The 27,167-nt window shown below is 40.8% G+C and overlaps 1 protein-coding gene across 1 annotated transcript in view; it reads left to right on the plus strand.

The window, feature by feature from the left end:
• The window catches only part of tenm1 (teneurin transmembrane protein 1), a 298,417-nt gene that overhangs the window by 117,360 nt on the left and 153,890 nt on the right, over positions 1 to 27,167 (plus strand). Inside the window, exon 6 of the mRNA XM_036127074.1 lies at positions 12,551 to 12,724. Within this exon, the coding sequence (XP_035982967.1) occupies positions 12,551 to 12,724 (174 nt within the window). The remainder of the gene's footprint in view (positions 1 to 12,550; positions 12,725 to 27,167) is intronic.

Raw genomic sequence — 27,167 nt, forward strand, 5'->3', positions numbered from 1 at the left:
ACCTTTTTATTGACCTAACAAAATGATCATTCTTAGACTAAGCCTAGACCTCTTTTGGACCAGGCAGCATTATTTGATCCACAGCGAGATCAAACATTTGGTTCTAAATCAGCACTAGAACTAAAATAGACATTGACTTTTCTTCTAACCATCTTTTTCTTAGTGGGAAGTTTGTTTCCAACATATAGATGGATATGTAATCTCTTATTTCAGTTAACGCTGTAATTAGGGGATCGAATTAAACAAAGTAGCTGCATGATCACAATGCTAGTTACTAGGGAGCTTTTTTTAAAAATAGAACAAGACAAACTTTAAAGTAAACATTAAAGCTAGGGGCTTTTATGAGAGTTTGCAGCTTATCAGATTAGCGTGTGCTTAAGATTCTGGTTGAATGCACATGAAACCATGAGAGAGTTAAAAGTTTATCAGACAGAGCAACAGTTTTCATGGTAAACATTTGCATCAAATTGAACGTTCTGCCTGAAATGTCTTTTTAATTTTGTGAGAGGAGAACATGTGGAATGCCTAAAAAGATGCTATAATATGAGATAAGAAAGTGATGACATGTAAATGTATGTATTTTATTTCACTTTTTTACAAAAACGCCGGTACAGATGACAAAAAGTTGCTTTACCAGTTGCAAACCGAAGTTTTGAACACTGGTAGTGACAATGAAAGAACAGATTCTTCAGCCCTGGCAAAGGCTCCGTTTGCTGTTGACAAAACTCTGGCTAGTACTTTATGCAAAACATTAAAAATAATGGATTGCACAGGCACATTTCACAGACCATTTAATTCATAGGTGATTTGCTAAAGAAAGTTTTATTGTCTAAAAAAGTACCTAATCACAAAGTGTGGAGTGGGAGTAGCAATTCAGTAGGAGTGAAAAAATAATCTAAAGTTTGAATTTATTGCTTCATCTTTCATATAAAAAGTCGTTTTGATTACATTTGAAGTTTTGCTATAGGTGCAATGTAATTACTATGAGCACATCACAACAGAGAGCAGCGCAAAAATACTCCTTGGGCTGATTTTTTTTTTTCTCTACTAGTACAAAAGACAAAGAAGCAAAGAACAAATCCATCTGGGGCAAAGACATGATGAATAAAAGGACTGTCCAAGTCTAAATTGGAAAAGTTCAAATGTTTTTGTGCAGAAAATCTTCTACTTTTATTTCCTTTTATCTATTTTTTCTCATACTGTGTGCAGTCGGGCACCATAATCTTACAGCCACTGCAAAATAAAAAAAATAATAATAAAAAAAAATAATATAATGTAATAATAGTGCATGTTCAACATTTTGGAAATGTCTTCCTAAACCATCTGGTAGTATACTGGAAAACCAACCCACCTAAATATTACAATAATGGTATCTGTTGGCATGTAGTTCTCTCTTTTTATGTGTGTAACCAGAGAACTTTGTACTTTAATCCACTGTTTTGATGTCGTTTAACGTATCAAAAAAGGAACATTGAACACTGCAGCATTTTTCTCAGTTAATATTGTAATTTAGCTGCTGATGTACAATTCACATCAGATGTTGGCAACAAAGTCAAGAAATCCACAAATAAATAGAATTCTACCGTTACATTGATTGTCCATGAATTACATGAATGGCACAGGAAATAAGTATTGAACATCTTGACTTAGAACGTGCCAGGAGGATGGGCCTCCATGTCTTTAAAAACAGCAGCGCACCAACTGCAGGTTGCTCAAGCGCGAGCCACCAGAATTGAAAAAGATAGGATCCTGGATAGGTGTCAAAACGCTTTCAGAAAGAACTGAGCGAAAGTGCGGTTACATCCGATTAAAGTCTGTTTGCTGTTGCTATGACTCGTTAATGGAGAATTTGTACAGGCATGCTAAAATGTATTTAATACTTTGTAGAAAAGCACTTTTTTGTAACCCAGAGTAGCTGGGTCAAGATGTGTCCTGTAAGAGGAAATTACCCCCAAGTATTACTCATGTCGGATGATTGACTAGCTCATACTTGAAGCTTTATTTATATAAGCGAGTTGAGAGTTTCCTGAGCTGTGCATTTGGGATCATTTATTAAAAAATCCACTTTTGTTTTTATCTAAATCTCAATGAATTTTTCTTTTATCTAAATTGACTGTTCTGTTCATTTAAACAGCCCCAGACCATAATGATCCCACCTCCAAACTCTACTAATAGAGTTTCTGGGGTTAAGTGCAGCGCCATTCATAATCCAAGCATGATGTGGGCAAACACAATTCCACACATAATTGCCAATGTCTAGTAGATCTGGACAATGTCAGTTGTAATTGGAAACAATCCATTCCTGTTTCCCGACACATATCTCAGTAAACGTCAAATATAATGATTTTCAATCCCATAACTTTCTATACCCGCGGCTTCACAGCTTGAAACGATGTTTATGTGAAATATAACATGAGATAAAACACCAGCAAGTGAAATGGAGCAACACAGGGCCTCTCAATAAATCAGATGATTTGTACCATCTTTTAATAATATCGCTGCGGCAAACTTGTAGCTATTGCTTTTTCTTTCTGTTAAACAAAACATGGGATTTTATCAGATTTTAGAACAAACAATTGTAAAGTTTACATTTTTTTTCCAGTCACGTTATTAGTTGTTGAATATAAATACAAAAAACAAATCATATCAACTGTATGTGGTTTGCGCCGTTCAAACTGATCCTATTTTTCTTCCCAGTGTATTTAACAAAGCGGCAGTCTGAACGATTGGGCGAGTGGTTAAGATGCTGTGTACACTGCAGCATGTTCATTCAGTCTGCATGCAGAGGATTACAACCTGTTCTGATAACAGATGGAAGGCAGGAGGTCAGTGATTGTGTACAGAGGTAATGTCAGGGGGGTCGGCTGAGCCCGGTGATGGCTGTCAGAAAGAAGCTGTCGAGGTGCTGATTCGGTGCGGACGCCTAATGAAATGTTACCTTCCATCAAAGTTATTTAAACAAGTGGCTGCCTATTGTCTGAGGCCGATCAGCGGCAATCTTCCTCATCGTACAGCTCTGTCAAGGAGGGCAACTGGCAACCAATTATCTACTCAGTAATGCTGAGTGGGTAGGATTGGCTGCTGCAACTTGTTTCCAGTAAGTCCTGGAGACTAGCATCTATTAGGAGTGTTCTGGCTCAGCACACTGCAGTTGGACACAAAAGCACTGTCAGAGAGTGACTCAATCTCCCCACAGCCTCTGTGTTCTGCGCTGCGTACGGGCTTTATGCTCTTTGTTCAAGCAGATGTTTTTTAATCCCTGGCATAATTATAGCTCGGATATGTAGGGCTTTCACCTTTGACACGCTATGAATGTTTGCAACCGTGCGCATGTGGGTGAATGTGAAGAGTGTTTTCATAGGGTATATACTGCCTGGTATACTGTCTGCTACTGGCTAATTAGTCTGCACCTGTAAAGAAAAAAAAAACGCCTTTGGAAGAAATCTTGCAGTATTTTACTCATTCTATCTTGGTTTTTTGTTGCGTTTCCTGTCTTTTGTGATTCTTGTTTTATGGAATGCATTTCTATTTTTCTATGCTATGAGAACAAACTCCAATGCATGATGTTAGGATGACAACGTTTATGTTTAAACTTATTCCTGACATGTGTGCTGTGTTCCTTGGTGTCCATGATTGATGACGCTCTACAAAAAAAAAAAATCTCTGAGACATGACAGAGCAGCTGCTTTTAAACTAAGATCTAATGACGTTAACTAGAGCCCTCTAGAGCCAGTTGGTTACCTGGATTTTATTTAGGGTTATCAGAGTAAGGAGGGCTATATAAAAATACACACAAGTTTCAGCTTTCCATTTGTAAAAAAAAAAAATAAAAATAAAAAATAAAACAATTTTTTTTTAAATAAAATTATATGTATTTCTTTTGAATCTATAGTAGAATGATGCACTACTTTCTGTTGATCCATCACATATAATCCCAATTAAATATATTTAGGTTTGTGGCTGTAATGTAAAATAGACACAATTTGAAAACATTCACATTAGGCATGCTTTTTCATGGTATGTCTGTCTTCCAAAATGGACTTGTATAACTTTGTTATCGAGGCTTCATATTTATATATGTTTCTCGCTATTAAAGGAAAATGTGTGTGTGTGTGTGTGTGTGTGTGAACGCCTGCTCCTCGACACTAGCTGCTTTCAGCCTGCTGCTTCATGCCTCATTGGTGCTTGTATCGATTGGTCCACTTTCTCTTTGTTTCCACTCCTCTATTTTGGTCATCTTGATGCAGCTCTAAGAAACCTGTGGCCCTTTGCTAAAACTGCCCTAACAGCTACACAGGGCTGTGGTAAAATTGCTTTAAATGGCCAGACAGACGGTGTTCAGAAAGCTCTGAATGGTGAGGGAGCCCTTTGGTAAAATGTCTCCAGAAGGTCAAAGAGGGAGCTGGAAAATAACCCCGTTAGCTCTGATTGTTCACCGGGCGGAAGCGCGCGCTCGCTCGCACGGACGCGCACGGGTACTCGCATCTCGATCCAATTTTCTCTCTCTCAGGCCTTCCCGATGCGTTCTCCCTCTCACACGCACGCCAACGCAGCGACAAACCCACGCGCAGGCATATTTGGACTGAACCGCACAGTATGTTAGCAGCAGTGGTGGTAGGTGGTGTCTGTTGGAGAGCCGGCGTTACACGGCACAGATGTCCTGCGCACACTTTCCGCCTCAGCGTGACTCAGCGATCAGAAAGGGTCCGAGTCAGTGAGACGGCGAGTGGGAGACGCAGGCTGAGAGGAAGAGGAGGCGGGGAGGGGGATGTGACAGAAAAACAGAGAGGAGGCGGGATCAGATCTGAAATGAGGGAACGAGAAAAGAGCCGCGTGGAGAATACAGCCGTGGCTGTGCTGGATGTGGCGCCCCGTCTCCGCGGTGACTAACCAGATAACAGTGACAGCCCGTTTGGCTGGCAAATAAACACAAGGATTCGCGGCAAATCTCTTCATTCCAGATGAGAGGAGTGTGTCACCACCTCCACCAGTTCTTTATCCACCCCATTCTGCCATTTTATCCCCTTAAACAAATAAGGCTTCGCGTTCGAGAGGAGCAAGGTCAAAGTGATCAGTTGCTGTGTCGTCTTCGAGGCAGGAGACTGAGCCCCCGCTTGCTTGAATTAAAATGTCAGAAGCCTCCAGACTTACGCATGCAAACAGACACACTTAAACAGTCGTGACAGTGGAATTAGTTTCTTTCAAGGAGTTGACGGAGGGGAGTGGGGAACCACTCCAAGACCTGTTCCTTCTCAGAGTGAGGCAGGGGGGACAGGGGAGGGCAAGAGCAACACCCCCCAATCCCCCAGTCTCCACTCTGGCGTTAAGCTGGACTCCGATTTGTTATATGGGCTCTGAAGTCCTTCTCTTTCACGTTATTTTCCTCATTTGTCTCTCTTGTCTCGGTGTGTCTTTCATCTCCCCCTGCTTTTCTTTCTCTTGTTTTCTCCCATCCCTTCAGAAGTTTAGGCTTAGCTGGAGGCTGAACAACCAGGCACAACTCGGATGAGCAACTGCCTCTACTGTATATGCTAAACCGCATGCTGCATCTAATGACGGATGCTCTTGAAAGCGTTTGCTGCCGGGCAAAGCGAGCTGTAGTCTCTGGTTGTCAGACAGAATCTAGTCAGCGGTTAGCTATATGTCTACGAGTGAGAAGAACGTGGCAATCAGGGCTCGGGTGTTTCGGCTTGTGTGAGAGTATTGATAAATCATTTTTAACAGACTGCAGTGCTACCTTGGCTGTAATGCATATTGATAGGAGAGTATATTCACAGTCAATCTCACCCATTGTGCCCTGCAGCAAAGGCCCAAGACATGCACTTTGTGTAAAAGGCATCAAATTGGTTCAAACACGCACGCACGCACACACACACACACACACACACACACACACACACACACACACACACCAGTGCACATACATTTTCTTTATCTCCTACTCCTTCTCTCACCACAAGTGTGAAATTTAATCATCACTTGAGCCCACAATCCCTTCTATCTCATCTAGAGGCACACACAAGCCTGACAACAACAGCAACAACTGCAGCGATTGCTGCAGCTCCACATTATTGGTGCCTCCGACAGCTCAAACAGCCTGTCTGGAAAAGTCATCTCATCCGAGCTGTTTCTTTTATTACGATCAGATTAAACAAATACACTTAATGGATCTTTGGCCCTCAGTTGTTAAGGTACGGTGCCTTGCAAACGTATTCATACCCGCTGACTTTCTTTGCGCTTGGACATTTACAACCAATAACAGTGCATTTGGTTGTTGAACTGATTAAGAGATCCCCACACCATGATGCTGCCACCACCACATGTCATAAGGTTTTACGTTCAAGTCTTCTCTGACCGTAGCACCACCTTTGCTTTGGTCGTTACCTTGCTTGTATCTGCAAACAAGATTTCTTCATGCCGTCTTTCAACAATGGCTTTCATCTCGCAACTCTTCCAAAAAAAAAAAAGTCAGATTTGCTGCGTGTCAAGAGCCTCTTGGTTGCTACTCTGATTATTAGCCTGCCAGCTATGGAGACGTCTTGGTAGGTTTGGCAGTTGGTCCATTGTTTTTCTAGTTTCGGGATATTGTTTCATAAAGTAACCATTCATGCCCTTACATTGGCCAAACGTGTAAAATGAGCATTCCTCTATTTACTGCAGTTATCTCTACAGGCTGGATATTCAGTTCTCGAGAGAGTGATTCGGGCCAAATCCTCTGGCCGTGCGCGTGGGTGTGAGGTGCTGCACACTCTCATTCACCTGGCTACTTTGCTGAGTCTCTGCCGTAATTGAAGCATTACTGAGAGAAAACGAGTTAACTTCAATGTTTCTAGCTTTCTTACCTCAGAAGATATTATGCCTCTAAACAAAAGACCTGTGCAGTCGCAGTGGAAGATGCTTTTCTTCTTCTCCCATGTAGGTGCACGACACTGGTGTCATTTCAACTTGTCGCCAGAGGGGGCAGACTTCTACATAAATCCCGAAACTCCTTTAAGCTTCTCAACGACTTTATCTTTTGACCTTGATGCTGTTTCTTCACCTCTGCTTTCACAGAACAGCTGCATTTGTAATGAGAGTAAATTATTCACATTTGGACCCAACTGACTAGTTAGGTGACTTCTGAGACTTAGACTTTGACTTAGACTTAAACAACTTTATTTGTCATTTTGTATGCACAGTGCGTACAGAACGAAATTTCGTTTCGCATACAGCTTGAAAAGTTACAGTAAATAGCAGTGAATTTCAGTGCAGCAGTGATTTCCTAGTAAACAATTGAAATGTAAACAATGTAAACAGTGCAGGAGAAAAACGACAGTGGTAACTGAGAGTTCGGCAGCATTTGTAGTGCTAGATAAGGATGCAATGATGGAATGTGCAAATATACGAATATTGTACAGAGGCCATTTTTTGGCTGTTCAACAGTCTGATGGCATATGTGCAAATGTGTAAATGTGCAATTATGCAAATGTGCAAATGTGCAATGTACAAGTATACGAATGTGGTACAGAGTCCATTTTTGTGGCTTCAGCAGTTCAACAGTCTGATGGCAACAGGGAAAAAGCTTTTGCAGAACCTGGTAGACCTGCAGCGAATGCTGCGGAACCTCTTCCCAGAGGGCAGCAGGGAGAACAGTCCATGGTGGGGGTGTGAGGGGTCCCTGATGTTACCCTGATGTTACGGGCTCGGGACACACAGCGCTGAGATGAGATGCCCTTGATGGTGGGAAGAGGAGCCCCGATGATCTCTTCTGCTGTCCTCACCACTCTCCTCACGTTCTTCCAGTCGGAGGCATTGCAGTCTCCACACCACACGGAGAGACAGCTGGTCAGAATGCTCTCTATGGTGCTTCTGTAGAAGGTCGTGAGGATAGGCGGGGGCAGGTGTGGACCTAATTGCACTGAAATTTGTTTAGGGGTGTCAGAGTAAAGGGACTAGTCATTATGTGCTACTTTGTGTTGGTTTATTACAAAAAATGTCTGGAAGATTCATATAAGTGTGAGGTTCTGCCATGAAAACAGAGTTCAATAAAAGTGCACGACACTGCACTGTCTTCTCTTACTGTCCTATTTACAATTCCAGCTCTTGGATTCTTCAAGTGTATCTGTAAAAGCCACATCAACTAGGCTCTTTCTTTTAACAGTGAACTGTCTCAGGCTCTGCTAATCCTGTGTTCCTGCCCTCACCCTGAGCACTCATCTCGGTGGGGAAGCCGGGGGTACAGCAAGAACCCCCACCCCCTCCCCCTCCCAAAGAATCACCGTCCTATTACCTCTGGCACTCATCTCACTGTCACACTGATCAATGATTCATGTGCACCAAGGCCCCGGCCTGTTAGCTCACTGCGCGGCTGCTTATTGCCGCCGCTGTGCTCGCTTCTCTTCTCCTTCTACGGTTATAATGACCAGACTCACTCTGAGTCTGTCCTAACTTATGATGAGAGAGAAATAGAGTGAGTCTCGTTCCTTTTGCTCTTCTTTTTTTTTTGCCAAAGCACAAGAGAGCTAGTCAGAGATGGATGCAGAGAAATGGATGGATAGACAGGCATGAAGATAAGACAGGAAGAGTGAGGCTTCATGCTGAGCACATTCTGCTCACATAAATGACTGTGCACATTTCTCTGCTAAAATGTTGTTTTGATATCTAAACCCTTTGCAGAAAGGCAAGTCCTTTAGTCATGAAAATCTGATCTTTGTAGAGTTGGTAAACACATTTTTTTAACTGAGTAGATTTTAATATTTGTAGTAGGCCTACGTCCATCTGTCCATTATTCCCTAATGTCAGGCTACGTTCCAAGTAGTCTTTTTTGGCAACTTATCGCAATAACAGCTTTATTTGGCAATTTGCACCGCAGAACTGAAGCTAGATTTAAATAAGGCCAGACATCAAGACTCAATTGTGGATTAGTTAGACCCTGAATGGGAGTTTTAGTTCACTTAAATGTTTATGCGCAGTACACATTCTTTGGTGTTTGTCAGGTTTGTCCTTCCGTCTAACCAAACTGAACCCCTGCAGTTGCTCATTTAACAATATCAAACTCAAGGTCTACTTGTGGACATTTTTCAGGAGCTTCAAACAATAGTATGATTCCCAACGCCTAATCCCCATGTCAGCTGAGTCAACTGTTCACTCAAGAAGCGGCGGTGAGTGCTCCTGCAGTCAGAACATACGGCCAAGGTCAGGACAAAAACATCTGAAATGTGCTTTCTTTTAATACCAATTCAAACACTAGCTTCGCATCCGTGGACAAATCTCTACTGCCAGTCACCAGCAATTCTTCAACTAGACTCCCAGGCTGTTGCTACGCTACTCTGGACATTTTGCAAAAGAAAATAAGAATAATATAAAAAGATTTTCTGCTGTGTTTAAACGTCGTGGTAAATTTGATGTCACCTCAGAAGAACGCTAGAACATGTAGGGATAGGGCCTGCCTGTAAGGCGGCTTGCCTTCTGTGTCTCCTTCTGAGAATCTAGGCAAGCAAGATCGCAGCTCTGGTTTCTTTGTAGTGTCAGTGGCAGCTTTTCAAAAAAAAAAAAAAAAACGGGGGCAAATGGCATATTCCCCATGTTGCACAGTAATTAATTGCATAACAGGGCATACCTGGTTATGGCAGCAAATTGCACAGGCCGTGACAATTATATTAAAAAAAAAGCTAATTAAACAAATTAGCCCCCCGCCAAGCCTCGGAGCTGCCGCCCAAGGTGTCAGACTTGAGTCGCAGTTGAGAGGAGCAGATGCCCACCGAAGGTACAGACGGTCCACGGGATGGAACACGGGCCAAAACCCAGCCAACCCCCTACGGTCCGATCACACACCAAATATACACCGTTAGCTGTGGCCATTCATGACGTACTCTGCTTCACGTCCAGAACCTGCCCGGCCAGGTGAAAGACGACGTCCTCACCGCCTTTATCACAGGATATATCGCATCCTCGTTCCCTCACTGCTCCGGTGTGCCTTTGCATGTGCGCTGTGTGCCCGCAGACGCCAAGTGTTCTTGCAAAAGGTTAACAGCCGTGGAACAAGAGAGTGATGAGCAAAAGCAGGATCCGAAGGGCTTTTGAGAAGGTGTGGAGTGGTGAGGAGGAGAAAGCAAGAGAGCCGCTGAGGACTGTTGCTTCAGAGTCCTAGCTGGAGTGGCTTATACTTTGCCGAAGGAGATAGTGGGGTTGGTCGTGGGTGGGGGGGGAGGACGGGTGGGGGGGGAGGGGGGGGGGTTATTGGAAAACAAGAGGAACGGGAAAGGCAATTCAGAGGAGAGGAGGTGAGAAGAATGTGGAGCATGGAGGAGCTGAACGGAGGAAACGCTAACTGCATTCGTTTGGGAATAACTTGTCATACCTCACAAAGCACTCTCACAGACTAATTTATGAAACTATGATAGGTTGTTCCACTCCAGTGCGAAATATAATGCAGTTCGAACAGCGATGATGAATGCAAACCCGTCTTCGGCGGTGCAATAGTATATTTTATGTTTAATCCTAATGAAGAGAGCTGATAATGGGCTGCAGCTTGAAGGAAATCTCAGCTGGATTCTCTCTCCGTCTGTCGCTGTTAAATAAAAATGAGATTCTAAGCAGCGCCAGTATATTTTTCTATAAAGTTTCTTTTTACCATTTTTTTCTCTCTCCCACCTGCCCTGCCTGTGATGTAGTCCACGCAGCACCAGGCTGTTAGAATGGATCGTGCTGAAAACTAAATCCATGAAATTGAATGTACAAGACAGATCATTTGGGTTATTGTTTGTCACGCGACTTTGTTTTTTTTTTTTTGTTTTTTTCCTTTCTTTTTTTTCTTTTAACATCACAGTGACTCATCACAAGTAATTTCACAGCTTGTGTTAATGAGAAAATCCCTGACACTACATTTTAAAACCGGCAAAAAAAAGAAAGAAAAAAAAAACGGAGAACTGCAGCGACAGAAAAATCAAAAGAGATTCTTATTTTTAACGGGCCAGACCGTTGAAGAACAGGAGCGTGTGCACGCGTCCGGCCTCGGCACGGCTGACAGTTTAATTAGTCTGAACTAAATGATGCATGGCATCTCTCTCTCTCTCTCTCTCTCTTGTGGCACTGGTAATCGTCAGTTGTTCCAGCTTTGAAGAGCTTGCGTTGTGCGTGAGTAGATGGCTGAACCAAAAAAAAGTGGCGTGAGAGCCACTCAGAAGTTGCAGCGCTGAAATGCATGATTTGCCCATTTCCCGCGAGATGAGGGTACAGCGAGGGGACCGTGCTATGGTGAAGCTCTTGCAGTTCTTCATTCTTCTGCTGTATTTTGCAGGAAAAGGGTTGTACTTCTTTCTTTTTTCTTCTTCTTCTTCCTTTCCTCCCCTCTGCTTTAGTGAAATGTAACTGCAAATGGCTTTGAACTATCTGGAGGTTTAATTAGGCATTCCTGATCAGCAGGGGATTGAGTGTGGGTGAGATAGTGGGTGTGTGCACGTGTGAGTGTGTGTGGAGCAGAGAGAGGTCCATGCTTCCGCACACGCAGGGAGCGTGCGGTAACAGGACGACGTAATAGTTGTTGATTTTTTTTTTTCCCTTATATAATTTGGGAGCTGTTTTTCTAAACAGCCATTTACAGGCAAGCCGGCGTCGAGTGATTTTTTTTTTTTTTTTTTTTTTTTTTTTTGTGGGGGGCGTCGGCAATCATCAGGCAGGCGGAGGTAGACGGCGGAGATGTTTGAAGTCTTTAGAAGTTTCGCACCTTGATCTGCATGCAGCAGCCATCCTCTGACTGCCACCAGCACATCACAACTTTGTGATTTGAGTCTTTGCTTTTGTTTGATGTTCCAAATGTGTCAAGAGAGAGAAAAAGAAAAAGGAAAAAAAAAAAAAAAAAAAACCTGCAATGATGTATTTCATTGGCTTTGTTCTTCCCACCAGCAAAGGCGCATAACCTTTGCAGATTCTTTCAACGTGCTAAACTAAAGCGGTTTTCGGGCGCAATCTCTGGTGAAAAGAACCTCGTGATTGGTCGGACAAAGATGAGCGCTTTGTTTTATTGATAGCCCTGCGAGACGCTAATTAATTTCTTTAAATGGGCGTGGCATTTTTTTAATTTATTTTTTTATTTGACAGCGTGTAGTTGTTGTCCTAGTAAAGACTTTTACGAGTGGGAGGGGGAATCCTGTATCCTCCTCGCCCTTTGTTGTTTAAAAGCCCCATATGGACTGTGAATCGGCAGCAGCTTTCAAAGCATCATTAGTCATGCATAAAAGACTGTGTTAACGCTTTAATACCGGCCCTGGGCTCCGGCTCTGAAGATCTGCCTTAATTGCCCACCTCTGCTACGTTCGGTGGTCACGTGCGCACGAGCCGAATCCGTGTGTGTGACACCGTCTGCGTTTGTGTGCATTTACTAATTGTCCGTTGCTTGCTGGCACTAATAAGCGTAAAGAGAGTGAGTGCTCTAAGATGGGCATTAAACGAGATCCAGACACACCCCTCTGCATGCCTTGAATAATGATCTTTTATCTCTCCTTTTCTTTCCCCCTTTGGCTGACACACTTTAATTCTCTCTTTCTGTGCGTGTGTGTGTGTGTGTGTGCAGCGGTCCACCTGTTAGGCCTGACCTGGCATCTGCGACACGGCGAGAACCAGCTGTATGAAAACGGCCTGAGCTCAGCGGACCATCAACAGGAGGACCGCGGCAAAACCAGGCCTACGAGCTCCGTCCACCTGCTGGACACACTCAACCCTGAAAACACGTACACGGGTGACAGAGGTGAGGTCTCTCTCTCTCTCACACACACACACACACACACACACACACACACACACACACACACACACACACACACACACACACAGACACACACATCCTTGTTTAAATTACATAGTGGTGACCAGTCCTTGACTTCGATGCACTTCCATTCACCTTCAAGCTTTTCTATGGCCGAACCCTGACACTAGCCCCATCTTTAACCATTACTAGTGTATACCTAAACCTAAGACTAACTTAAACCTAATTAAAACCATAGTGCTAAACCCCTAGCCCAGAATAAAAGTGAGGATTGACTAAAAGGTCCTCATTTTACATCAAAGTCATCACTTTACTAGTAAAATGAGCTAAAGGTGTTCTCGCTCACTGCAAGTACAAGAACACACACACAGAGTCGTTGAGTGTGACTATAGCGAGTTCATTTCACAGAATAATGTTATTCGTAGACACAAAACAGGTTTAGGCTAAATCAAATCCACCTGTATGTATCACAGTAACCTGTACTTTCCACACAACTGTATCAAGTAAGCTGTAATGCCTGAATTCAGGGGCGGTTCTAGACAGTGGCCAACAGGGGCCCATACCCCTGTAGAAATGGCCCTGGCCCCTGTTATGGCCCCTGTACTAAAAGCAGGATGTTAAATAAACGTCTCATAATTATTTGCAATGACAAAGAAACCATAACTGATTGGTCACTTTGACCAATATTTTTTTTTTGACCTATACAGCTTTACTCTAAAAAGAATTTAAAACTTAAGATGTTTCACATTTAGCTTTAGCCGTATTGAGCAGGGGGCAAAGTTTTCAACTGCTAGATCAGGGCTCTGAAACCTGCAATTCTAGAGCCACAAGTGGCTCACTTAATATTATTACACAGTTAAATATTGCCGTTTTATTGTTTTAATTTTTTTTTGTTCTGTGCCCCTGTGAAAAGAACGCTGGCCCCACCTTGGCCCCCCTGGTAAACTTGGTCTGGAACCGCCCCTTCCTGGATTTATAAATCAGCCCATGGCTGTTTATACAGTGTTTATCTGTAAGCTTGACACATGTAGACTATACCTCTTCTGTAAAGTTGCAGATCATATTCATATTGCAGAGCAGCATGTGATTACAGGTTCAATACAGTGATGGCTGGCGATAAAAAAAGAAAAGGGGGACGCACTAGAGGTTGGAGATTAACACACAATGATAAACTTTACCTGAACATAAATCTATCCACGGTCACTTGACTGCTGCTGGAGTTTTAAGTTTGGTCAGTCTGATCCAAGTTTCATTAGCCGATTCTTTTCAAAATGATCATTTTGTGAATAAATGACCAGATATCTGTTCACTGCGCCGTCCTTTCCCGTCTTGTCATTGTAGACTAACCCCATCAGGCTTTAGTGACATTTGCACCTGCGCGTCTAAACTGCCAGGGGTGGGACATTAATTGACAGGTATGATGAAGTAATCTGATTGGATGAATAATGACACAAAAAGCGCTGATTGGCAGACAGCTGTGCCCTGAGGAGAATCTTTAAGTATTCAATTGGAGGCTACGGCTGGATTATATAAAAAAGAAAGCACATCGATAAAATTAAAATCATGTTAAAATTATCACTAATTATAAAAAAAATTTAAAACATATTTTAAGTGCGGTCCTTGCCATTTTTTGTTGTTGCTTAATTACCTATTTTTAGATAAAGAACACACAAATACTGAATTTAAATTCAACCCTTTATTCAGTCAATTTTTTTTACCAAAACTGCAAGTTTTTTTAAAAATAAAAAAGCTCTCTGAACTGTTTATTTCTTTTTTCTTTTTGAAAGGTAGAGCTCAGTGGTGGAGCATTCCTGGGTCTGGGTTTATGACCCAGCATTGAGACATTGAAATTAGGATGCCTACATGAAAATAGAGAACCCAAAAAGGAATAGGAATGCTGAAATATCAAAGGTCAGACACATTTTATGAGATAACAAATATGCTACTTTTTATTTTGTTTTTTGTTTTTTTTGTTTACTGTGTCTACACTTTTTTTTTACCTGCAATTTTGAGGCCCCTATTGACAAGTTGGCACTTTTGAAATGAGTCTTATGTTTCATGGCAAGCAGTTTTCTATCGTCTAAAGGACAGAGTTAATCTGCAGTGGTGTTGTGAGGTTAGCTAAAGGTAACTGTGTCTGTTTCTTTTCTAACTCATCAAAATCAAACACTGGGATGGTTTACATGCCATGTTATAAGAAGGAATGGCAATCTGTGGTGGTTTTGATCAAAAACTCTTTCACTAATTGCTTACGAAAAACCTATAAAGCTAACCTAAGATGTTAACCTAAAAGCAGAAAATGTTCCAAGTTTTCCTGTGAATAACACATTTTTTATATTTTAATGATTAAAGATACATTTTTCCTTGCTTGGAAACATTAAAGTGAACCTATCAGTTTTTTTTCTGTCTTTTCTCACTTTTTCATTAAATATGATTTATTGCATTGTAAAACTACACACCTTGTAACTCTAAAGACAGAACTAGTCAGTTCCACCTTAGGTTCAATGACAACTTATTATGCACATTAATTAACTGTCACCCATTTTTTCCCCCCGTTGTGCCAGATTAAATTTCTTTTGCATTTCTCCACCTATAATGTTGACTATTCCATCCGGCCGAATCTGTTGGCAGGACAACTATTAGTGATGCACTCCACAAATCTGGTCTTTGTAGAAAAGTGACAAGAATAAAGCCATTGTTCTAAGAAACCAATAATAACTCCTATTTGTCCAGAGCCCTGTGGGGGACACAGCAAACATGTAGCAGACGAGGCTTTCATCAGATAAGACCAAAATTGCACTTTTTAACCCATATGTAACATGATATGTGTGGGAAAACGCTGTTACTTCACACCACCCTCAACATAAAATCTTTAAGCAAAATGCTTTTCTACATCGGGACATGGGGTCTGGTCATGCAAAGTAGGTAGGCACAAACCCAAAAAAATGACATGCAGCTGTACTAGCAAAAGGAGAAAGTATTAAAATTAGGATGGCTTAATAAAAACCAATGCCACCATTATCAGACATTTCCCTGAAAACATTATTTATAGAATAATGTTTCCACTTCACAACTGTTCGTCACTTTGTGTTGGTCAATCTTGTAAAATCCCAGCAAAATATATATTTTAGTTTCTGGCTGCATCGTAACACCATATCAGTATTTTTGAAAAGCCTTGTAAGTGTGCTTTTCAATCCATAGCTGCGCCAGCTGAAACTAAGAACAAATATTTTCTCAATGCCAGAAGTAAATTCTTTAACCTCAGGGCTTGCAGAGGTTACACTGTGAACTGGAAAACCTCCAAAAACCGGTACCACTGTCTCCCAGCACACAAGCTTCTAGGACAAGGCAACATGAAGGGATGGCATGACACAGCATCCTGCCAGCTGTGTTATACTGCCTTTTCTGATCATCACGACTTCCTGAGATGATCTGATGGGTTTATTAATCTTGACTGGGCTGGGGAATTCCACCTCACACAGCGGGACTGAGAGTGAGCTGCCAGCTGCCTTGCAGAGAAAGGAAAATCAATCAGTCCTGTTTATTTTCTGTGAGTTGTTGCTGTCACTTTGAGGGCCAGAGCTCAAAGTGACGTCTGGGATGTTAGGTCAGTTAATTTGTGTTTCATTAAAGGGGGGAAAAAAAGAAGAACACTTTTGTATCCCTCCCGGGCACAGCAGGCTTATTGAGAATTAGCATGTGTAGACCGGTGTTGTGTTCCCATCAACTCTGATTGGAGCCGGAGCTGATAAATTCTGCAGTCATTTAATGCGGAACTGAATGCCAACTAAACACTCTCCTGTTCCCCTCAAAAGGCAGCTGTCAGGGCTGGCTTTCATGTATTTTGGCCAATGGGGAAAAGGTTATGAGGCTGTCTTAGATGATCAGAAAAATAAATCCTTTGAGGGGGCTTTACGCCTTTTAAGAGAGTCAATACAATTTTCCCATTAGAACAACATTTCATAAAGTTGGGGCATGCACAGTCTCTCTAGATCAGGTGCGTCCGATGTGTGGCACCGTTTGTGGACCTCCAAATGATTTTGTGCGGCCCTGGACCGTTCTGTAATAGAGGAAATCTTGCCTCCAAGCACAGGCGGATGATGCAGATTAACTTTGTCTTTTTTTTTTGGGGCGACATTTTCAGACAGAATGAAATCAGAAGCAAGAAAAAAACATATAATTTATTCGCCAGGTGTCTGTATTCATCCTGATTTTGTAGTAAATATAACCGCAAACACCTGGCAGCTTCTACCCTTCCCCCATAAATTAACATGGAGAGAGTTACCCATGTGCCATTGTTGTTGCTGGGCTAAATTGAAAAAATAAAATAAAATCTAACAAGAAACAATGCACCTCCCTAAATTAGAATCAGCCTACCACAATTATAAAAGACAGACGCTATTTATGTGTCAACAAAAAAAAAATACACATCACGTTTCTACAAAAATCTGACTATATTTTTATTTAATTAAATCCTTAATATTTAATTTATTGTTGAGTAGATAAAATAAAGAAATGGTTGGATTCGCTCTTCTCCACGCCGCCTTCTCCCATCAATCCGGAGGAATTTTTAGCCCCAATTTAACCCCATGATATGGGACATTAATTGTGAGCTTTTTCAGGTCATGAAGTCAGACGGGGAACAGCAACCTTCATGCTTGGTCTAACTCTGATGGATATTACATCAGAGGCAGCCGAAATCCATGTGCGGCATTTACACAGAGAAAGTGCGAGCCAAACTGCAGCCCTCTGCAATTTAGGCTACCTGGGACATCCCTGAAGCAACTTTTCTTGATGAATCCTCACATTTTAAGGATTAACACTCTCACCGGTAGCCAAATCCTCCTATAGGCTGCGCCGGGGTCACAGGCTTTCACTTGGAAGTGTTGCGTCACAACACTCTATTGTTTTAACTCTTATTGCTTTACACGCTTGATGAAAGCTGGGAAATCAAAATGGGCAGAGCTAAGCCGTTGATGCATGGGAGCTCAGATTAATAAAATTGGCACGGTGGAGGTGGTCCCCTGGCAGAGGAGGGCCAAAGAGATTAGAGATTAGGCTGTAATCCAGTGTGGCAGATTATCACGCTCATCCTGCTCTACCCATCACCTCTCACACCGAGAGACCACACAATCCCCAAGATTACACCACAGAGTATGGTGAGAGGAGAGATGTGTAGAGCAGAATGGATAAAAACGTGTCATGACGAAAAGGGAAACGGAGTTAAACTGCGAGGAGAGGAGAATAATGGATGTAAACACGAGACGGGAGCAAATAATGTTTTTTATTTTCACTTAACATCGGACAAAGGAAAATAAGTACCGAACTTGTCAGCAATGTTCCCAGTATGTATATTTCTGATGAGGAATTTTACATAAAATCTATACCAGATTTTGGCAATAACTCAAGTAATCTACACATTTACAATGTTTCAAAAAATTAGTTCATGAACTGTGTCAAATAACGTGGAATAGCAAGGGCAACAAGTATTGCATATCTTTACAGACTTTTATTAAATAGCCTTTTTGAGTAGGACCTTAACTCATATGGAAAAATGGTGTGCTCTGTTTAGGTTTATGACCCATTTTACCACAAAAACTGTCTTCACCAATTGACTGTCCTTGGCTGTGTCATTGTCTTGCTTCTGAATCCACCCTTGTTTCATATTCAGATTATCAATTTAAATCAATTTTTTCATTCACCCTTCCAATACCAGATGCTAAAAACCAGCAAAATGATGGTATAACCTCCAAACTTCACTGTTGATAAAGTGTTTTTGGGTGACATGCAACAACTTCGAACAGAAAGTATTTTGGTGTCATCTCCTAGCATTTCATTAGCTGTTCTAAACGTGGTGCAGTAAGCTTTAAACAAGCTTAAACATGATTTTTCTTCAGCAGTGGAGTTTTACGCTGAGTTTGCACAGAGGCCATGGCAGTTGAGTGCATTACTTTTTTTATGTAAAAAGATTACAACTAATAGTCATTGGCTCATGGAACTCTTTTGACTGTTCTTTTGACTCCTCTGTTGGAAATCTTGTGATACTCCGCAGGTTGTGGCTGGTTCATGGTAAAATTATGTCCCTCCCAATTCCAGATAACAGCCTCAACTGTTCTCACTGTCAAGTAGAATTTTAGAAATTAGTTTGTAACGAGTGCCATCAATAAATGTTGCTACAATAAGACTGGACATGTCTTGAGAGAGCTTTTTTCTTTGGCACATCATGAAATGCTTCTAGTACAGTGTTGTAATGAGAAGCCCTTTTGTAGAGGCTATTAGAAGGGAAGGGTAGGATTAATTTATAAATGTTGACAGATTTAGTTTCTTTCTTTTTTTTGACTGTGTTCAATACTTACAGTAGAAAGCAGAAATTTACAAACACTGTGTAGAATGACACTCAAGCTTTTTTTCCTTACTGTCAGACATGAAATCTGAACAAACCTTTCCTGTCTTAGGTCCTTTAAGATTACCAAAGTTATTTCTATTTTCTAAATGCCAGAGTATTCAGAACAATTGTAGAAACTTTGTTTTATTACTTTCTTGAAGGTCAGAAGTTTACATACATTTTGTTAATATTTGGTACCCTTTGACTTGGGTCAAACGTTTTGGATATCCTTTCACAAGCTTCACACAAAAGCTGGCAGGAACTTTGGCCCATTCTTTCTGACGGAACCGGTGCATCTGAGCCAAGTTTGTAGGCCGCCTTGCTTCGCAGCTCTGCCCATAACTTTTCATAAGATCAGGGCGTGGTGATGGCCACTCCAAAACAATGACTTTATTGTCCTTAAGCCACTCTGTAACAAGTTTGGCTGTATGCTTTGGATCGTTGTCCATTTGGAAGACCCATTTGCACCCAAGCTTTAACTTTCTTGTTGATGTCTTGAGATGTTGCTTCAGAATTCCCACATCATCTTATTTTCTCATGATGACATCTATTTTGTGAAGTGTACCAGTGCTGCCACCCCCAATTTTCACAGTGGGGATGGTGTTCTTCAGCTTGAAAGCTTTGTCCCTCTTCCTCCAAATGTAGCAATGGACATTATGGCTAAACAGTTCAATTTTAGTTTTGTCAGACCACAGGTCACGTATCCAGATATTATTGTCCTTGTCCCTGTGTGTATTAGGAAACTGTAAGCTGGCTTTTATACGTTTGGTTTGAAGTAATGACTTCTTCCTGGCAGAGTACCTTTTCAGCCCATGCCAGTACAGTGCTCTTTTCACTATGGATAAAAGCTTCAGCCTGCATCTTTACAAGGTCTTTTGCTTTCGTTCTTAGGCTGGTATGCACATTTCGGACCAAAGCACGTTAATCTCTGGGATAACAGAACCTATGGTTTTTATACTTGCATATCATCATTCGAACAGATGAGAGTGGCACATTCAGACATTTAGAAATCGGAGCCATGGATGAAGCAGACCACAATTCTCTCATATCTTGGCTGCTTTCTTGTGAGTTTCCCATTATGTTTCACAAAGAGGCCGAGTGTTTTAGGTCTGCTGCTAAAATATCCACAGGTGTGTCTCAAACAAACTTGAATGTTGTCAATAAGCCTATCAGAAGCTTCCTAAGACATGACATCATCATGTGGGTGTTCCCAAATTGTTTAAAGGCATAGTGATCTTAGGGGATGCAAATTTCTGAACATGAAGAAGGTAATACAGTATTGTCAAAACTACACTTAGCAAAGACAAATAATTGTGGCAATTCAATCAGACATAAAACAGGAATTTTTTTTAAATTCAGATTTCATGTCTGATGGTGAGGGGGGGAAAGCTTATGTATCTTTTTAAATAGTGTGTATAAACTTCTGGTTTTAACTATATCCCATGTGCCATTCCACTGTATTATGAAACTGAATTTATGGACTAATTTGTTTTGATTTCTTTATGTGTGCTGACTAGTTGGATTTTGTTACCAACAACTGGTGTAAATTTAATCTCAACAGCCCCATTAGAACTACTATATGTACTGAGAATAATATTCATGTATTCAATACCCTCACCCACCCACCCCCCCACTGTGTAAAACAAATGTCTATGGATTGGAAACCAAGATGTAAATGTTTCCTTGTTATTTATAAATAAATTATTTTATTCTTGATGCACTGCAATAAACAGAACATTACAGTTGGGATATGAAGATTGCAGAGGAGGCTGATTGGAGGAGCACTGTTATCTTTCTCCTTGTTTCGGATGTGATGACACAGTGGGGAGAGATGAAACGGTCTTTGCAGGATGATTTGGAGCTAGTAATCTTCTTGCATACTTGTTCAGGAATTTTCAGCTGCGTTTTTTTTTTTTTTTTTTTTTACATCAACATCAATGCCACGCAGATATGCTTTTTCAAAGTGTTTTTTTTTTTATCTGTTTGTTTGATGCGTTGGGTCTTTGCCCAAATCAAGACCTCAAGAAAGGGAATTTTAACGTACCTTTTCTGAGACAGCCCGCTCCGCTGCGCGAGATACTAATTGACATGTTGTGTCAACTGCATTATGGCTACTGTCTTGTCAAGCCACACACGCTGCGCTTTATGTTCTCCTTGCGCTCTCTCCTGCAGCTTTTCTGCAGATCAACCGGCAGCCCCTTCTCAGTCCTCGTCACATAAAAGCTTTCTAATTAGTGTTACATTAATTGCCACTCACGCCATGATAATCAACACCAAGCTGGTGTGCATGCACACACTGACTCTGGGTCCTATTTTTTATTTTTTATTTTTTTATCTGACATGCATTCATGAGAGCTTACAGACATGACCACACACACACATAAATGTGCACCCACGCAGAGAGATTCCTCTGGTGCAGATGAAAGAAGTGCCAAGAAAAGAAAGTTTGTGTCAGTGGATTCCCTGCCTTAATGAAGTACATCAGGGTGTGGGAAGAATATCTCACTCAATGTGGAATGTCTGATTTATTAATAACATGAAATGATACAAACTGACATACAGTAGAGAGGAATATTGCCTCATTATAATGTGAAGATGATGAAATGCGGAGCTTGCGGAATGCCATCTGAGCCCGCGCGATGATTGTGTAAACCACGGAGAGCGAGTGCTGAAACTGTTTTCTTTCCGTCTGATGGTGTGGTTAGAAATGGTGTGTAGATGGATGGATTGTGACACAGACAGAAAGGAGGGCTCTTAAAGAGCACATCAATATTCCAGGCTGCGTACGGAGAGGGTGGAAGGGAGTCAGGCTGTGCAAGGGTGTATGTGTGCAGAAACAGTAGGAAAGGACGTGCCAGGTTGTGTGCACAACGCACGCGGGCGCACGCGAGCGAACGTTGATGGACTGGGCCGTGTAACAGCGGATGCATTGATTTTCTCACGCTGGGATACTGTCTCAGGGTGTAGCACATGCGCAGACTTACAGCTCGGACACACATGCAGATAGAGCCTAGATCATTTAGTGAGCCCTCTGCTTGAGCTCCTCAAGTCGAGAGAGCAGAAACATGTCTGCATGTTACTCAGCCTGCATCCAAAACATGCTGGTAAAATGTTGCTGGACAAGTCGGATATAATTTAAAGCTGCGGTCAGTATTAACAGTGCAGACGATGCATTTCATCAGGAGCAGAGGGCTTTTTAGGATTCACTGTTGATTTTATTTAGAACAGCCAATTTATGTCTTGGGTTTCTCAAATCAAAGTCCAAAATAATAGGTTTATCACTGTGAGAAATAGACCAAACACTGTAATCCTCCACGGCTTCTGTGTTTCGTTATGCTTTACTGTTCAGCAACTCTACCAAGTAACACAGCAATGCATCTCAGCTTTTTTTAAATATGTTTCCTCACTTAGCTTAAAGATGAAATTTTAACTTGAAAAAGAAAAGCAGGATAAACAGTATCTTGGAAATGTTTAAAAGTATAGAAAATGATGTCATAATAATAAAGATTTTTTTTTATAAATTAATACTTCCAAAGGGAACAAAAAGAGAGAAGGAGAGAGACTAATTAAATATTTTAATTCCAGAATGTATTGTCACTTTAAAATAATTGATAGATTTTTCTTATCTAAAATTGCCTCTTTACATTTTCTTCCACTAAATAGATTAAATAGACAAATGAAGAAAAATAAAATATTCAACAAACAAGTTGCAACAAATTATGAATTTAATAACTATGGATTGTGACACACCAATAAGAATCACAGTGAAAATTAAAATGCTATTATGAACATATCGTTAAGAATTATGAGATAGCAGATGCTGGAGCTGCAGTGAGCAGTTAACAGAAACATCAGATAAAACAATGGACATTGGAGACTCAGAGGCTGACATATATAGATTGGACAGAATGACTGATTAGGGGTAAATGGGTCAGCTTGGTCATGTCTACATTACAGTATGATATTCTCCACAAATACGATGCAAGGAACACCGATGTTATGCTGTGCACATCCTTGTAAGAGTGTCCACAATTGGTCCTACATAATGCTTGCGTGTGTAATGAACGGACACTCTCTCTCACGTGTGTGTATAAGAGTCCAGCACTGAAGGTGTTACATCCCTTTGCCTTTTTAGATTAAATATGTTAAAGTATAATTTCTGCTTCGATAGTCTTTTTATTACTACAAAAGTCTGTAATAGAGAGCATCACATATTTCAGGTGTAAAGAACCTGGTGGCACACCAACTGGATGTGGTCAATTCTTATCAATATGCATTGTTTGCTTTCTTATATTAATTTGTCATTTGTCAAATAAATTATTTAAATGAGCCCAAAAAACAATTTATTTATCTATGTAAACGTGTATGTAAATTTAGCAAATTGGTGCGTCATGGGAAGTTTTTCATATTTAGTATATCAGGAATATTTTTTACCCTTACTGTGTTGGTGCTGTTACTACCAACATCCAAAAGATCCTGATTGAACTTTAACATTTTACAAATGTCCCCGATCAATCCTAAAAGTCAAAGTTAAAGAAAATATATATTTTTTAAATTACATGGAAATCGATACATCCTGTTACAAAAGCTTATAGGGATTTTTTCTCTCGCACTTTTTCTTGATATGACACAGTTGAAGAGGAGAAATTCACTCTGTGCTTCACTGACTTACAGGCATTAACTATCTGCCCAGAGTAGCTTATTATGAACTTTGGTAGAGTTCAGTAAAAAAAAGAGAAAAAAGTTGAATACTTTATCCTTATGCCATCTTGTGCAACACATGTTAAATGTGTAACAACGTTAGTGTCAGGCAGTGAATGAGTTTGTGAACAGGCAGACATATCTGTCACAGATATAACCTGGGGCCCGACGGTAGAAGGTGAAGACAGACGGCAGAAGTAATAGAAGGCCTCGGGGCCAGGAGCATTATCTTCTCCTGACTCTGACTGACACTCATTAGGCTGCACAGTAGAGAGGGGAGGCTGAAAGCTTATTAAGCCACCTGCTCAAAAGGCCCTTAATTGAATCCAAGTAATTATAGAGACCTTGCCCATTGTGATATTTTTATTCATCCTGCGGCAAACTCAATCTCTCTTGCATTTGGAACACTATTAACATTGTCTGCACCAATACTTGCATGATTTACATGCAGGCAGTATTGATTTTCAAACACACACATGCGCACACGCAAGCGCGCACACTCCTGGTTGGGGTCCCCCAAGACGTGTCCCGTTACCAAGACCCAGGCTGTAGTGTACTGCTGGTTTCTGCTTCATTAGAACATGAGGGGTAATAACGTTAATTGCAAAGACAGAGTGTTAAAAAATAGATTATAGGTGTAATTGTTTTACCTGAATAACCCGTAGGCAAGAGGAATTAATTAGACCTCGTGTCCCAAGTCCTAATGTAGTTCCTCTTCTTCTCTGGCCTGACTCACCTAGCTACTTACAGGCAAACACAGGAGAAACACAGACCTGAAACCCCGGGTTGAGAGAGCTAAATGTGCCAGAAAACTCAAATTGATTGTTAAAAACACAAGATCCACATAAACATTAGGGGTGTCATGATGCCGGCTCATGAAATTACACCATACAAGATACTGAGTTCACGAGAACCAGTTGGGATGAGACGAGATTTTAGCAATATCCTTGGATAACTTGATAATCCCATCTTTGCTGGGGGTTTCATAAATAGAGTAAAGGTTTCACGAATCACAAACTGTCATTTAAAGAATCTGTAATCCCTGTAGACTTGCTTAATTCAGGTTTGGTCAGTCAAAGGATTTTAGATTAGTTGGTCTCTTTGCTGATTCATACCTGCAAGTTTATACTCACCCCTGTTTTGTCCCTTCCCATTTCCAGTATGGACCAGTAAACTAATCACTTTGGACCCATGTACTTAAATCATTGTATATCAGGTATTTTTGTTTTCTGTAGCCAGTCAAGGTTCATCTATAAATATCTGAATTTCAAGAAGTTCATTTATTTTTCAGTCCCCATGAGACACTGTCCTGCAACTTTTAGTTGTATCTCGGCTCCAACAGCTGAGTTTGATGGTTTAATTACCTTCTCAGCAAGTCATGGAGATCTGCAGATTCCTGGTAATTAGGCCTTTTTTTATTCAGTTCTGTTTGAGCATGACTCTGAGTTGCAGGACAGTAGTTCTCAAGGACAGGAGTTCAAAACCCTGTTTAACAAACCATTGTGTGCCCATATACTTAAACCGTAGCATATGACTTTTGTTTATTTTTTCATAGTAAACCATTTTCATAAATTATCCAGGCAACTAATCCTGATAATAATCTGTTTGAATTTATATTGGTTATGATCCTGGCCATTTTGAGATCATAAATCGTGTATTAGTAATAAACATGCAATATCCATTACAACACTTTACATGTTATATATATATATATATATATATATATATATATATATATATATATATATATATATATGTATATATATATATATATATATATATATATATATATATATATATATATATATATATATATATATATATATATATACATAATGTAAGAGAAAAGAAATAGGTAGAAAAGAAATAAGGAAATTTGTTACAGGAAAAGATCTGTTCGTATTGTGCATCAAGTTTGCCTTTGAATATTAATTACATATTTACAAATGATATATGATACATTATATATCCACACCAGCAACAATACCATTGGCAATAAAAGCAACAACGGCATATATCTGAGGTGCTGTTTGGGAGAGAAGCACACGCCACTAAAACTATGCATACATTACTATAGACACAGTCAAGGACACTCACGAGACTAAAATTGCTCAATAGAATTGCCTCTAGAATATCACACACATAGACCAGTGACAGCATAAACCTGGTAGGTATCAATTGAAACGTGGTTTCGCAGAGACTCCCTGTGCTAGATCCCTCCATTTTCTACCCAAAAGGTCTGGCTTAGTATATTCAAAACTGCAAAGGTACAAATGAGGTGGGGCCTGTGGTGATCACTGGCAGTCTAGACTCATTGCTAAAACGTCCCTTCAGTTTAGCACCAATGGGAAGCTCTGAAGCAGATGGCTGCTTTAGCATTGTGACCGTCCATTCTGTCCGCGTCTCACCATAGAGCCGCACACACGTCCACCGTCTGTAGGAGGGCATGTTCCATTGTTTCAGCATCACTTTTGAAAAAAAAAAAAAACATCCGCACACGCTCAAAACGCAGATGGATCAGATGGTAAAAGCTTACATCCCCCACCTGCTCTCAATAACCGCTGATACGTTCTTCACTCGAAGTCAGACGCTCACAACAATTGGATAGAGTTTTTGGAGACAGATGAACGTCTTATATAGATATATTTTATGGCACTAGTGACCTTTATTCATGAGTAGTTTCCAGGAAGAAGGGCAGGGAGGGAAGAGGAAGACATTCAGTGAATGCCCCAGGGTCAGGACTCAAGCCCGGTACAGCTGCACCAAGGACGACAGCTTATATGTGTGTACCACCGCTGAGCCACGCCGTGCCCCTGACAGATGTCATTTGACAGGACAAAATCTTGTTAGACCCTGAATAGATATATATTAATTTGTGAACTAACCATACAGAGCAGTGGCGAGAAAAGAGAAATTTGATCCAGATGTCCAGTGGTTTGAGGGAGAATAACCACACATTTTCTTGTTTTTCAAGTAGAAGCGAATGCCGTGAAAGTGAAAGCAATAGCTATGTTATGTGTGCGCAGCACTACGTGCATAATTGGCCGAAGCAGGATCATTAAAATAATGCAGACTGTTTGGTTTATAGGAGCCCGCTAATGATTAATCATTTCTGTGAAGGCTGCTTTGTTGTTTGATGGTAGACATGAAGAAGCCCAGGAACCCTTTAATAGCTTCTTTATTAAAAAACAAAAAAAAAAAAATTCACGTTTCTTACATAGACCTTGCACATGTTTTGCTCACAAATTGCTTTGCTTGCCTGCTAATGATGAAAAGCACAAGTAGAGATTCATGCGATACCATTTATTTTTATCTTTTTTGCTAATAACCAACAGTAAG

Source organism: Fundulus heteroclitus, chromosome 23 (assembly GCF_011125445.2).
Source record: "Fundulus heteroclitus isolate FHET01 chromosome 23, MU-UCD_Fhet_4.1, whole genome shotgun sequence".
In the NCBI taxonomy this organism is placed as follows: domain Eukaryota; kingdom Metazoa; phylum Chordata; class Actinopteri; order Cyprinodontiformes; family Fundulidae; genus Fundulus; species Fundulus heteroclitus.